Source organism: Artemia sp. Qi Xiang Cuo, chromosome 2, assembly GCF_049724085.1.
Source record: "Artemia sp. Qi Xiang Cuo chromosome 2, ASM4972408v1, whole genome shotgun sequence".
Lineage (NCBI taxonomy): Eukaryota > Metazoa > Arthropoda > Branchiopoda > Anostraca > Artemiidae > Artemia > Artemia sp. Qi Xiang Cuo.
In genome coordinates, this window is record NC_142795.1 from 45480809 (window position 1) to 45496583 (window position 15775).

At 38.4% G+C, this 15775-nt stretch overlaps 1 protein-coding gene across 1 annotated transcript in view; it reads right to left on the reverse strand.

Moving 5' to 3' along the window:
• The window catches only part of LOC148955280 (rho GTPase-activating protein 1-like), a 164550-nt gene that overhangs the window by 15676 nt on the left and 133099 nt on the right, over positions 1 to 15775 (reverse strand). Inside the window, exon 7 of the mRNA XM_089101316.1 lies at positions 13989 to 14158. Within this exon, the coding sequence (XP_088957442.1) occupies positions 13989 to 14158 (170 nt within the window). The remainder of the gene's footprint in view (positions 1 to 13988; positions 14159 to 15775) is intronic.

Genomic DNA, 15775 nt, shown 5'->3' on the forward strand with positions numbered 1-15775 from the left:
CCCAAAACGAACCGAAATTACAATAAATAACCGAGTCAAACTCAAAACGAGCAGAAATTAACATAAGTTGGGCGCAAAAGCCCTATGCCTTCCCAAGGCCAGAACAAAATTTGTACTTTACTGAAAAAAAGTATAAATGTTTTTACTTTTATAAATTTAATAAATCAAATAATATTAACATTTTGATTACTAAATATCAGTATATGTATATTAAACTGACAGTGCACACTCATTTGTATTTTTTCAGTAAAGTGCAAATTTTGTTCTGGCCTTAAGAAGGCATAGGGCTTTTGCGCCCAACTTATGTTAATTTCTGCTCGTTTTGCGTTTGACTCAGTTATTTATTGTAATTTCTGTTCGATTTGGGTTTCATTTATTTATCCATATTGAATTTCGGTAGTTTCACGCTTGGTAGATTGTTTGATTATATTTTTGCTCATTTTAGGTTTAACGGAGTTCTTTACTTTTCTTTGAAAAACTTATTTTGTGGAAAAAGTTTTTTTAATTAATTTATGGTCGTTTTATATTGACGTAGTCTTTTCAGGTAATTATTTGAAAAAAACTACGTTTTCTAAAGAGTTAAAGGGGCTGAGTTACAAGGTCGAACCTTAAAACGTACAGGGATTAGGAGGCGCAGTTGGGGGGCTGCCGCCCCCAAACCCCCGCTTTCGCAGCCTTTAAATAAAAAAAAAAATTAAGCTGAAAGTAAGGAGCGACATTAAAACTTAAAACGAACAGAAATTATTCCGTATATGAAAGGGGCTGTGCCCTCCTCAACGCCTCGCTCTTTACGCTAAAGTTTGACTTTCTCACAACTCTTTTTTTTAAACAATAAAAACTTTAGCGTAAAGAGCGAGGCGTTGAGGAGGGCACAGCCCCTTCCATATACGGAATAATTTCTGTTCGTTTTAAGTTTTAATGTCGCTCCTTACTTTCAGTTTAAAAAAATAATATTTAAAGGCTGCAACAGCGGGGGGTTAGGGGGGGGCGCCAGCCCCCCAACTGTGCCTCCTAATCCCTGTACGGTTTAAGGTTCGACCTTGTAACTCAGCCTCTTTAACTCTTTAGAAAACGTAGTTTTTTTCAAATAATTTCTGCATGTTTTTGTACAGTTTATTACTTATTATTGGTTGACTAACTGTTAGCTGATTTGACAGCTTGCGGGCTTGCGGGCTCTTATAGGAAAACGATAAGAGCCCGCTTATAGCGGGTTCTTATAGGAAAACGAGGTTTTTCGTAAATGTAAATTCGGGGGATAATTTTTTCGGTCTGAAAATATCAAAAGGCCCTAACAGGTCGAATTCTGCTTCGAATGAGTCCTCATTCACCCGGATCAGTTGCCAACTGTGGCCTGTAGGAGTGGCTAAAAAAAAAAATTTGAGGAACATTAAGTGGCTATATTTGGTTTTTGAAAATAGGGAAGGAGTGATCGAATTGGGCTAAAATTTCAAGGATAAGCTTCCGGACCCTAGGAAAGCTTAACCTCTAAATTTCAACCCAATCGGACAACGTTAAAGGGGGGCTGTGGTCGGAGGGTCGAAACTTCCAGCCCACTTTTACCCATGACGATACAGTTGGAGGAGGATGAAACTTCACACGTTTCTGAGTTTGAGGTTGGGCTACAAAATGCGATCGCCGCTGTCTCTCTGCGACCGCTAGGACCGGAAATCGCTTAACATTGTGGTGGGTCGCCTCTTTATAGAGGCACACGTGTGCCTCCTTGACAAGTGTGCCTCCTTGAAAAGAAAATAAGGCTTTAAATCTTTTCGTTTTCTAAGACTTTATAGTTGGACCTTCTATTTGTATGCTGAAGAAAAATTTTCAGCAATTTTTAACATACACCCTTTTAAAAATCTGGACACAAATAGTACTGTTTAATTTAGTTTCATACCTAATCTAGTTGACCTGAAATGGAAAACTTGATACCATTCACATAAAAATCTGTTTACTTTCTTTGATAGCATTGATATACTTACGCTATTTTGATTTGGTTAAATTTTAAGAGCAGAAGTAGCCCCGAAAGTTTGAACATAATACCCTCAGTCGTTCTTGGGATACTGCTGAGATGCCTTATTTTGAATTAACAATATCACAGTGCATTTTGATTTAATCTTAAGGCAACATTTAGTTTTTAAACATTATGGGCAAATGGGATGGTGGGCATGGGTGGGTGGGAGTGGAAGGGGGATTATTTGCCCTCCAATCACTTTCGACTATTAAAAAGTGCAACAGTCCTTTTTATTTTCAATCGAATGAGCCCTATTCGAAGTTCCCACGACAACTCCTTCGATACGTAGTGTCCTGATTTAAGCAACAACAACAACAACAAATATCACAAATCACTTTCGACTATTAAAAATGGTACTAGCCCTTGGAATTTCAAATCGAATGAGCCCTTTTTAAGTTTCTACGACAAAGATTTAAATAAAAACATTATATGCCCCTAGGGCATAACTTATAACCCTTGCACTGAGGGGTGCGCGGGAGTGTCCTCCTCAAAAACATATTGTCTACCTGGAAATCAACTACTCTGAACAAAATGGCTATCTCAAAATTTTTATTGATTGTGTTTGGGGAAATGATGGGCGTGGGGGGGGGCATATTTCCCTCCATTCACTTTCGACTACTAAAAAGGGCACTAGGCCTTTGAATTTTCAATCGAATGAGCTATTTTTGAAGTTTCTACGACAACGCCTTCTATAAAAAACCTTATATGCCCCCAGGGCATAACTTAAAACCCTTGCCCTGAGGGTTGTGGGGGAGTGTCCTCCTCAAAAACATATTTTCTATATGGAAATCAACTACGCTGAAAAAAATGGTTATCTCAAAATTTTGATTGGATGTGTTTGGGGGAATAATGGGTATGGGGGGCTAGTTGCCCTCCAAACACTTTCGACTATTAAAAAGGGCACTAGCTCTTTGAATTTCCAATCAAATGATCCCCTTTTGAAGTTTCTACGACAACGCCTTCTATAAAAATCTTATATAACTCCAGGGCATAACTTAAAACCCTTGCCCTGGGGGTTGTGGGGGAGTGTCCTCCTCAAAAACATATTTTCTATCTGGAAATCAACTACGCTTAACAAAATGGTTATCTCAAAATTTTGATTGGATGTGTTTGGGGGATGGTTGGGCGTGGGGGGCTAGGTGCCCTCCAAACACTCTCGACTATTAAAAAGGGCACTAGCCATGTGAATTTACAATCGAATGAGCCTGTTTTGAAGTTTCTACGACAACGCCTTCTATAACAACCTTATATGCCCCCAGGGCATAACTTAAAACCCTTTGCCCTGAGGGTTGGGGGGGAGTATCCTTCTTAAAAACATATTTTCCATCTGGAAATCAACTAGACGATGCTTAACAAAATGACTATCTCAAAATTTTGATTTAATGTTTTTGGGGAAAAAATGGGCGTGGGGGGGGGGGCTAAGTACCGTCCAATCACTTTCGACTATTAATAAAGGCACTAGCCCTCTGAATTTTCCAATCGAATGAGCCTGTTTTGAAGTTTCTACGACAGCGCCTTCTATAAAAACCTTATACGCCCCCAGGGCATAACTTAAAACCCTTGCCCTGAGGGTTGTGGGGGAGTGTCCTCCTCAAAAACATATTTCTATCTGGAAATCAACTATACTGAACAAAATGGCTATCTCAAAATTTTGATTGGATGTGTTTGAGGGAATAATGGGCGTGTGTGGGGGGGGCCTAGTTCACCCTCCAATCACTTTCGACTATTAAAAAGGGCACTAGCCCTTTGAATTTCCAATCGAATGAACCTTTTTTGAGGTTTCTATGACAACGCCTTCAATAAAAACCTTAAATGCCCCCAGGGCATAACTTAAAACCCTTGCCCTGAGGGTTTTGGGGGAGGGTCCTCCTCAAAAACATATTTTCTATCTGGAAATCAACTAGTCTACGCTGAACAAAATGGCTATCTCAAAATTTTGATTGGAGGTGTTTGGGGGAATGAGGGGCGTGGGGGGTTAGTTGCCCTCCAATCACTTTCAACTATTAAAAAGGGCACTAGCCCTTTGAATTTCCAATCGAATGAGCCTGTTTTGAAGTTTCTACGACAACGCCTACAATAAAAACCTTATATACCCCCAGGGCATAACTTAAAACCCTTGCCCTGAGGGTTGTGGCGGACTGTCCTCCTCAAAAACATATTTTCTATCTGGAAATCAACTACGCTGAACAAAATGGCAATCTAAAAATGTTGATTGAGTTGGCTAGGGCGAAGAATGGGCGTGGGGGGGGGGCTTGTTTTCCCCCAATCACTTTTTACAATCGAAAAGGGCACTAGCCACCCCCTTTCCCAATTGAATTACCCTTTTTCAAAGTTTCTACAATACCTCCTTCAATACGAAGTGCCCGGGTATGGAGAAAAAAAAACACATTGTGGCCACATCGTTCTTTACTTAGGCAGCTCTAGCGTGCTGCCTATGATAAACGTAACTAAACTATACATTAATATCACGATCATGCAGCTATCTCTTTTTATACTTTAATTTACAGATAGTCAGTCCTTGGGAATGGAGTGTTGGAAAGATCTGTACATTTAAATTTGCTGTTCCATCACAAAGCAAATCAAAACAAATTGTACAATTCTTTTGACATGTGCAATCGGTTTAAAGACTCGGATAAGTCCAGTTAGTCATTTCGATACATACCTGTTCATCAAATTGTTAACTAGTTTAATCAAGGACCTCATTAACCTTCCCTTCCTCTAATCCTCGGAAAAAAATGGATAAAATAAAAGAAACGCATCGATAGGACCATGCAGTTTTTCTTTCAGTGTTGCGTCATGTTCAGATTTTCTTCAATAGGGACATGGAAATGATATGGTATTATGGGGGAACCTAGTCCTGAACTATGAATTTGAAATAAAATATTACATTGAGAAATTTTTCTTTGCGTTCACGCTGTCAATAATGATGTTGCTGCAGTCACTTTTTAGGGTAAAGTTTAACTCTAATTATCAATGTTTCTTCAAATTAATTAAAAAAACTTTTTACACAAAATAAATTTTTCAAAAAAAAGAAAAGAACTCCATTAAACAAAAAATGAGCAAAATTAAAATCAAATAACCTACCAAGCGTGAATCTACCACAAATCAGCATCAATAAATAAATGAAACCCAGAACGAACGGAAATTAGAATAAATAACCGAGTCAAACTCAAAACGAGCAGAAATTAACATAAATTGGGCTCAAAACTCCTATGCCTTCCCAAGGCCAGAAAAAAATTTGCACTTTACTGAAAAAAAATAAATGTTTTTCCTTTTATAACTTTAATAAATCAAATAATATTAACATTTTGATTACTAAATATCCTTACATGTATATTAAACTGACAATGCACATTCATTTGTATTTTTTTTTTTTATAAAATACATAACTTACAACCCATGCCCTGAGGGCTGTGGGGCGGGGGGTGTCATCCTTAAAGACCTAATTTCCAAAAACTATCAACTACGTTGAACAAAATGGCTATCTAGAAACTTTGGTTAGATATGTTTGGGGATAAGGTGGGCGTGAGAGGGGGGTCAATTACTCTCTACTCGCTTTCGACTATTAAGAAGGGCAATTTTAATTTCCAAACAAATTAGCCCTTTTTGAGATTTTACAGCAACTTTCTATAAAAACCTTATAACCCCCAGGGCAAAATTTACAACCCTTGCACTGAGGGCTCTGAGGAGGTTATCATCCTAAAAGACCTAATTTCCAGAACTTTCGACTACGTTGAACAATATGGATAAAATTTTGATTGGATGTGTTTGAGGAAGTGGTGGGCGTGAGCGGGGGGTTAGTTGCCCTTCAATCACTTTCGACTATTAAAAGGGCACCAGCCCTTTCAATTTTAAATTGAATGAGCCCTTCTTGATGTTTTTACAACATTACTTTCTATAAAAACCTTACATGCTCCCAGGGCATAACTTACAACCCTTGCCCTGAGGGTTGTGGGGGTGGGGGGGGTTGTCATCCTTAAAGACCTAATTTCCAAAACTTTCAACTACGTTCAATAAAATCGCTATCTAAAAATGTTGATTGGATGTGTTTGGGGAAAAGTTGGGCGAGAGAGGGGGGTTAGTTGCCCTCAAATCACTTTCGACTATTAAAAAGGGCGCTAGCCCTTCGAATGAGCCCCTTTTCAAGTTTCTATGACAAAGATTTCAATAAAAACCTTATATGCCCCCAGGGCATAACTTATAACCTTTTCCCTGAAGACTGCTGGGGGGAGTGTCCTGCTCAAAGGTATAATTTCCTGAACTTTAAACTGCGTGGAACAAAATGGCCATTTCAAAATTTTGATTGGATATGTTTGGGGAAATGGTGGTCATGGAATGGGTGCTATTTCCCTTAAAAGCACTATTGGCTATTGAAAAGGGCACTAGTCATTTTAGTTTTAAATTTAACAAGTCGTTTTTACAGTTTATACAACGACGTTTTCTATAAAAATCTTATATGCCCCCAGGGCGTAACTCCCAACTCTCGTCTTGAGGACTTTGGGAGAGTGCCTTCCTCAAAAACATAATTTCTCCCTGGAAATCAACAACGCTGAAAAATATTTCAATCTAAACATTTTGATTGGATGTGTTTGGGGAAAAGGTGGGCGAGAGAGGGGGATTAGTTGCCCTCAAATCACTTTCGACTATTAAAAAGGGCACTAGACCTTTGAATTTCCAATCAAATGAGCCATTTTTCAAGTTTCTACGACAAAGATTTCGATAAAAACTTATATGCCCCCAGGGTATAACTTAAAACCCTTGCCCTGAAGACTGTGGGGGGAGTGTCCTACTCAAAATTATATTTTCCTGAACTTCAAACTGCGTGGAACAAAATGGCAATCTCAAAATTTTGATGGGATGTGCTTGGGGAAATGGTGGGCGTGGAAGGGGTTTTAGTTGCCTTCCAATCACTTTCGACTATTTAAAAGGGCACAAGCCATTTCAATTTCTAATCTAATGAGCCCTTTTCGAAGTTTCTACGACAACTCCTTCGATACGAAGTGCCCGGGTATGGAGAAAAAAAAACACATTGTGGCCACATCGTTCTTTACTTAGGCAGCTCTAGCGTGCTGCCTATGATAAACGTAACTAAACTATACATTAATATAACGATCATGCAGCTATCTCTTTTTATACTTTAATTTATAGATAGTCAGTCCTTGGGAATGGAGTGTTGGAAAGATCTGTACATTTAAATTTGCTGTTCCAGCACAAAGCAAATCAAAACAAATTGTACAATTCTTTTGACACGTGCGATCGGTTTAAAGACTCGGATAAGTCCAGTTAGTCATTTCGATACACACCTGTTCATCAAATTGTTAACTAGTTTAATCAAGGACCTCATTAACCTTCCCTTCCTCTAATCCTCGGAAAAAAATGGATAAAATAAAAGAAACGCATCGATAGGACCATGCAGTTTTTCTTTCAGTGTTGCGTCATGTTCAGATTTTCTTCAATAGGGACATGGAAATGATATGGTATTATGGGGGAACCTAGTCCTGAACTATGAATTTGAAATAAAATATTACATTGAGAAATTTTTCTTTGCGTTCACGCTGTCAATAATGATGTTGCTGCAGTCACTTTTTAGGGGAAAGTTTAACTCTAATTATCAATGTTTCTTCAAATTAATTAAAAAAAATTTTTAAAAAAAAAAAAAATTTCAAAAAAAAGTAAAGAAATCCATTTAACCAAGAATGATCAAAAATAAAATCAAATAATCTACCAAGCGTGAATCTACCACAAAACAGAATCAATAAATAAATTAAACCCAGAACCAACGGAAATTACAATAAACAACTGAGTCAAACTCGAAACGAGCAAAAATTAACATAAATTGGGCTCAAAACCCCTATGCCTTCCTAAGGCCAGAAAAAAAATTTGCACTTTACTGAAAAAAAAATAAATGTTTTTCTTTTTATAACTTTAATAAATCAAATAATATTAACATTTTGATTACTAAATATCCTTATATGTATATTAAACTGACAATGCACAAGCATTTGTATTTTTTTTTATAAAATACATAACTTACAAACCTTGCCCTGCGTGCTGTGGGGGGGGGGAAGGGTTGTCATCCTGAAAGACCTAATTTCCAAAACTTTCAACTACGTTGAACAAAATGGCTATCTAGAAACTTTGGTTGGATGTGTTTGGGGAAAAGGTGGGCGTGAGAGGGGGGTCAATTACTCTCCATTCACTTTCGAATATTAAAAAGGGCAATTTCAATTTCCAAACAAATTAGCCCTTTTTGAAATTTTTACAGCTACTTTCTATAAAAGCCTTATATGCCCCCAGGGCAAAACATATAACCCTTGCACTGAGGGCTCTGAGGAGGTTATCATCCTAAAAGACCTAATTTCCAGAACTTTCGACTACGTTGAATAATATGGATAAAATTTTGATTGGATGTGTTTGAGGAAGTGGTGGGCGTGAGCGGGGGGTTAGTTGCCCTTCAATGACTTTCGACTATTAAAAGGGCACCAGCCCTTTCAATTTTAAATTGAATGAGCCCTTCTTGATTTTTTTACAACATCACTTTCTATAAAAACCTTACATGCTCCCACGGCATAACTTACAACCCTTGCCCTGAGGGTTGTGGGGGGGGGTTGTCATCCTTAAAGACCTAATTTTCAAAACTTTAAACTACGTTCAATAAAATGGCTATCTAAAAATGTTGATGGGATGTGTTTGGGTAAAAGAGGGGCGAGAGAGGGGGGTTAGTTGCCCTCAAATCACTTTCGACTATTAAAAAGGGCACTAGCCCTTCGACTGAGCGCTTTTTCAAGTTCCTATGACAAAGCTTTCAATAAAAACCTTATATGCCCCCAGGGCATAACTTATAACCGTTTCCGTGAAGACTGTTGGGGGAGTGTCCTGCGCAAAGGTATAATTTCCTAAACTTTAAAAAGCGTGGAACAAAATGGCTGTTTCAATATTTTGGTTGGATACGTTTTGGGAAATGGTGGGCTTGGAAGGGGTGTTAGTGGCACTTAATTGGGTTTTAGCTATTATATAGGGCGGTACCCATTTCGATTTTTAATCGAATAAGCTCTTTTTGTTAATTCTACGACGAAACGTTCTTTAAAAACCCTACATGCCCCAGGGCAAAAGTTACCACCCTTGCCCTTAGGGCCTTGGGGGTGTGTCCTCCCCAAAAATATATTTTTATCTGGAAATCAACAACGCTGAAGAAAATGTCTATCTAAAAATTTTGATTGGATATGATTGGGCAAAAGGTGGGCGAGACAAGGAGGTTAGTTGCCCTCAAATCGCTTTCGACTATTAAAAAGGGCGCTAGACCTTTGAATTTCCAATCAAATGAGCCCTTTTTCAAGTTTCTACGACAAAGATTTCGATAAAAACTTATATGCCCCCAGGGCATAACTTAAAACCCTTGCCCTGAAGACTGTGGGGGAAGTGTCCTGCTCAAAGGTATAATTTCCTGAACCTCAAACTGCGTGGAACAAAATTGCTATCTCAAAATTTTGACTGGATGCGTTTGGGGAAATGGTGGGCGTGGAAGGGGTGCTAGTTGCCTTCCAACTACTTTCGACTATTAAAAAGGGCACTAGCCATTTCAATTTCTAATCGAATGCGCCTTTTTTGAAGTTTCTACGACAACGCATTCTATAAAAACCTTATATGCCCCCAGGGCATAATTTACAACCCTTGCCCTAAGGGCTGTGATGGAGTTGTCATCCTCAAAGACCTAATTTACAGAACTTAAAACTACGTTGAATAAAACGGCTATCTCCAAAATTTGGATTGGATGTGTTTCGGGAAAAGGTGGGCGTGAGAGGGAGGTTAGTTGCCCTCCAATCACTAACTTTTGACTATTAAAAAGGGCACTAGCCCTTTGAATTTCCATTCGAATGAGCATTTTTTGAGATTTCTACGACAACGCCTTCTATAAAAACTTTATATGCCTCCAGGGCATAACTCACAACCCTTGCCCTGAGTGCTCTGGGGGAGCTCTCTTGTCAGGAACATAATGCCTATCTGTAAATAGACTACGCAGAACATAATAGCTGCCCCAAAATTTTGAATGGATGTACTGCGGATAATGGGGAGCGTGTAAGGGGTGTAAATTGCTCTCCGTACCCATCTAGCTATTAAAAAGGACAAAAGCTCTCCCACAACCTTATTCACCGGACGATTTTTGAAGTTTCTACAGCAATTTCTTTGATACGAAGTACCCTGTTCTAAATGAAAAAAATAATAAATAATACATTGAACCAACTTCGTTCTTATATGCCCTTAGGGCATAACTTAAAACCCTTGCTCCGAGGGTTGTGGGGGAGTGTCCTCCTCAAAACATATTTTCTAACTGGAAATCAACTACGCTGAATAAAATGGCTATGTCAAAATGTCGATCGTATGTGTTTCGGGTAATGGTGGGTGTGGAAGGGATGCTATTTGCCTTCCAATCACTTTCGACTATTAAAAAGGGAACAAGCCACTCCAATTTCTACTTGAATGAGCCCTTTTCGAAGTTTCAACGACAACTTCTTCGATACGAAATGCCCTGCTCTAAAGGAAAAAAATAATAAATAATATATTGAGCCAACTTCGTTCTTATATGCCCTCAGGGCATAACTTAAAACCCTTGCTCCGAGGGTTGTGGGGGAGTGTCCTCCTCAAAAACGTATTTTCTAACTGGAAACCATACAGCATTAACATATATTTACAGGTCTAACGAGTATTAAAAAAAAAAAAAAAAATCCTGTTTATTAATGGTTCGATTCAGACCTAGCAGCAGAGGTTTTTTTTACATATTATTTGAAAAAAACTACGTTTTCTAAAGAGTTAAAGAGGCTGAGTCACAAGTTCGAACCTTAAAACGTACAGGGATTAGAAGGTACAGTTGGGAGGCTGCCGCCCCCAAACCCCCGCTTTCGCAGCCTTTAAATAAATTTTTTTTTTAAACTGGAAGTAAGGAGCGACATTAAAACTTAAAACGAACAGAAATTATTCCGTATATGAAAGGGGCTATGCCCTCCTCAACGCCTCACTCTTTACGCTAAAGTTTTTATTGTTGAAAAAAAGAGGTGTGAGAGTCAAACTTTAGCGTAAAGAGCGAGGCGTTGAGGAGGGCACAGCCCCTTTCATATACGGAATAATTTCTGTTCGTTTTAAGTTTTAATGTCGCTACTTACTTTCAGTTTAAAATTTTTTTTTTTATTTAATGGCTGCGAAAGCGGAGGATTTGGGGGCGGCAACCCACCTACTGTACCTTCTAATCCCTGTACGTTTTAAGGTTTGAACTTGTGACTCAGCCTCTTTAACTCTTTAGAAAACGTAGTTTTTTTCAAATAATTTCTGCACGTTTTTGTACGGTATATTACTTATTATTGCTTGACTAACTGTTAGATGATTGTGTATTATTCTTTTCTTTCTCGACAGGGTGTTTTAAGGGTCGACCTTGTAACTCAGCCTCTTTAAATCTTTAGAAAACGTAATTTTTTTCAAATAATTTAAAAAAGAAACTGAGTTTATTTTTTAAACTTTAAATTCAGTATATAAAAATTTCCCCTGCCGGGGAATCGAACCCGGGTCTTCCACCTGACAGTCAGGAGTATCGACCACTGTACTAAAGAGACACAATTGTAATGGTTTTTTAGTAAGTGGAATCTATTTTTGACGCAAGCAAATCCCCACAAAACTTGATATTTGGTTTTTGGAAGACAGGGAAGGAGTGATCAGATTGAGCTGAAATTTCGAGGATAAGCTCCCAGTCCCCAGAAAAGCTTATCCTAAAAATTTCAGTCCGATCAAAAAACGTTTAAGGGGGGCGGTGGTGGAAAAAATTAACACGGGCTCTTATAGGAAAACGAGGTTTTCGTAAATGTAAATTCGGGGGATAATTTTTTTGGTCTGAAAATATCAAAAGGCCCTAACAGGTCGAATTCTGCTTCGAATGAGTCCTCATTGACCCGTATCAGTTGCCAACTGTGGCCTGTAGGCGTGGCTAACAAAAATTTTTTTTTTTGAACTTTAAGTGGCTATATTTGGTTTTTGAAAAACAGGGAAGGAGGGATCGGATTGAGCTGAAATTTCGAGGATAAGCTCCCGGGCCCGAGGAAAGCTTAACATCTAAATTTCAACCTAATCGGACGACGTTAAAGGGGGGCTGTGGTCGGAGGGTCGAACCTTCTGGCCCACTTTTACCCATGAAGATAAAATCGGAGGGGGTGATATTTTGCACGTTTCTTAGTTTGAGCTTGGGCTACAAAATGCGATTACCGCTGTCTCTCTGCGACCGCTAGGACCGGAAATCGCTTAACATTGTGGTGGGTCGCCTCTTTATAGAGGCACAAGTGTGCCTCCTTGATATCTATTTTACCAAGCATAACAGTTTGCCTCATTTAAAGAAATGATCTAAAATTACTAATAAAACACAACATTTTACGTAGGCAATGCAGATGAATAGATTAAAAACTCCTCGTAATTGAAATACGATTGTATCGAACCATTTCATTGGGTGTTTTTGATAAAGCATTACGAGTGAATAACGTCAAAGCTGTGAACTGGAAAATACTAATTTTACTTCCAATACTATATGGTCTAGGTAAAACCTTAGTAGAGACAACTTCTTTAGGGCACACCCCTTGAAGGGACACAAAGAAGCAAATTAGGAGTTTGTAACAGTGGCCCCTTGAAAACATTCAATATTTGGAATCCCAAATTAAAACAAGCGAGTTTTATGGACTTATTAAAGAAAAAGTACCAGAAGTTACAACCATTTAAACAATCGAGCCAATTAGCATAGGAATTCAATAAAGGTTAAGTACTTCATGAAATTAGAAGAAAGGGATCAAAATACGTTATCAAACCCTGTCTGTCTCTTCAATAGGTAAGGTCGCCCACCCGCCTTGTGAGGGCACTGAATAATGGGTAGCTTGGAGGTTTTTAGGAAGAGCCTCCATAAATTAACACACAAATGAAATCCACAAGGAAAAGAAAGTAGGTTTCGTCTTATTTTCTATTCCGGAGAAAGTTCCGTTGGAGGAAGTAAGTGTTCAAACGTAGAGTAAATTAGCATCAGAATATAGGAAATACTGAAAGCAAAATAGGGTTAGACCAAAAAAGGTAAAATCTCTACCCCTACTGCTTAAGGTTGAGATACAATGTTTGATTAAACAGATTTTTGATTAACGTTTTTTTGGGAATATCAACTCTTTGGCCTGTAAAGTCAAAGCTAGCCTTCCCCTAATTTTTGGTACAAGCATTTAAAAAAAAAAGAAGATAAAATATAGTCGTCTTTCCTTGCAGATTCCCAATGCGTAACATCTTCTAAAGGCTGGTATTGGAAATTTCGAATTCCTCCAGTGCCCCCTCAAATCAACCATTCCAACAGGCTAATCTGTTTTTGAGACCGGTGAACATCTAGTAGCAAATCTCGTAGTCCAAAGCAGAGTTTTGATATGTTTAATAATAATAGTTTAGGTGGGACAACCTACAAATATATTAATGAAAATTTTCACTTCAACTAAACAATGCTACTTGGCGAACAAACAAAGAAACAGCAGCTAGATATTATTAAACGCCAACGCAATAAACAATTCCTATGTCATTCAATATATTATACGCTTGGAAATTTACTTTAGAGAACCCTACAAATAAAACATACCACACTTCTGATCGGTATACTACTACTACTACTACTACTAACAACTCACCGCAACACCAAGACGCCTGAGGCCAACACAGCTACGCACGCTCCTCCTCCATCCCATCTGGACGAAGAATGAATGTGAGGATAAAGGTTAACAGATTGTCGAAGATTGTTCTTTTCGGCCAACCGTCTAGGGCTAAACGGAAAGCAGGTCGTCCTCGTCTGGGGTGGGAGGACGTCATAAAGAAAGATTTAAAGGAAATGGGAACTTCGTGGGAGGGTGTAAAAAGGGAGGCTTCTATCTCCTCCATCATCTGGACGGTATAAAATCTTAAATGCTAACTCAATTTGTAATAAACAAACCTTCCGGCTTTTCCAGGTACTCTGCACAATATTCAAGAACAGGGGGAATATCTAGCCCAGTGTTTTCTTTTATATACTCCAAACTGACACCGAATTGCTGGGTCTTTGGTAGAACAATAGGCTCAGGTTGTAAATTTCCTTGCTGTCTTCTTTTTAAATTTTTGTCATACCTAAGAGAAAAAAGAAGAGTGATCAAAAAAACAAAAAGGGTGTGATAAACTAGAAGATAAAATTCAAAGTTTCACCACAAGTACTAGAAATGTAGCATACCTTAAATCAGATGTATGTATGAAAATATTCACTAACACAGGATTGGCAGGGACCATTTTTTACGCAAAGAACAACACTTTCAAGTTCAAGTTTTTTTTAAGCATTCACAAACAACTAAATAGAAAACAAAACTTTCGCAAGGCAGGTCGCCCGTAAGTTCATATAACTACTTTCTAGTAATTCAATTAACTAACTAAAACTATTACAAGAAATCAAAATAATAGCATAAAACCTATATACGACAAAAAATTAAATAACTGAATAAAAAGAAAAGATAAAACGGTAAGGAATACGGCACTGGATTTTACAGTCCCTACCAGTGTGCAGATCTTCGTTTAACGGGCCTTCCGCCAAGAAGTGCATTGGGGGGTTGGGGCCAGCCATCCTTTCATTTTGCATACCCTTCCTGTTTGCTTTTCCCAGATTTCTCTAGGTATCCATTTAGAGTTGTTTAGACCCTGGCTGAGCTTACATTCACACCACTAACCCCTGTTCTAAGCCAAATTAACCAGCGATATCAGGATTCAAAACCCCTATTCTCACAGACAAAGGATAATACAGAAATAAAATGCAGAAGAAAAATAATGATAACTAACCCAATAGCCATTATTCATCTACACTCAGCTCCAATAGTCTGCCCTCTCCCAGCTCCCCTTGCCCCCCTTCCTCCCGTACCCACCTTACCACCCATAATATAAGTTCAACAAATATCCTTCAGAAAATAATCTTTTAATTCCTTTCAACCCATTAGCACCTATCGTTCCCAACTGGGAACGCTTTTTTTTTTAATTTTTTTTTTAGACTTTTTTTTTTAGCGCATTATTTTGTAGCTGAGACAGCCAGGAGTGTCCTATAGTTAAGAACAGTGTCTAAACCATAAGATTATAATTTTTACGTTCAAAATTATCAAGGAAAAGTATATTTTCTTGATTTTAGTAAAACTGAAAATTTTAAGAAATTTGAAGAGGCTACTTCTAAGCTAAGGCTTAGCTATAGTTTCAACTAATACTGTCTAAACTAGAGTCCTTGGCAAAGGTAGTTCTGTAGGGAGTAGGATTACGGAACGCTATTTGTCCGTCTGCTATGAAAACTCTATATCTCAGGGTTTTTATGAAAGTGTTCCCAATTGGGAACAATGGGCAGAAATGGGAATTGGTTGATGTGAGCTAAAAAAAAACTTTTTTTCTTTACGGATGAGATCCGAACCGTTTCGAAACATTCAGGAAGCTGTTGCCGCATTATAAGAGATATATGGCGATGACGAGGACACTGCTGACATGATTATAATCCCTCCTGACGTGTCTGAAGTGAGTGATGAAGAGGAGGGAAACGATGAGGCTGCAGAATCTGATGTATCCCAAAGTTCCCTTGTGATGTTGCCGGCACGACAGATATTCATGCGGCGCTTGCTGTTCCTGAGACCGATAGTTATGATCTGCCCATCATTAGTCCGACTCCTAAGAGAAAAGCTCGGACTACTCCTAAGAGTCAAGCTAATCAAGCCCCACAGTGGAAAA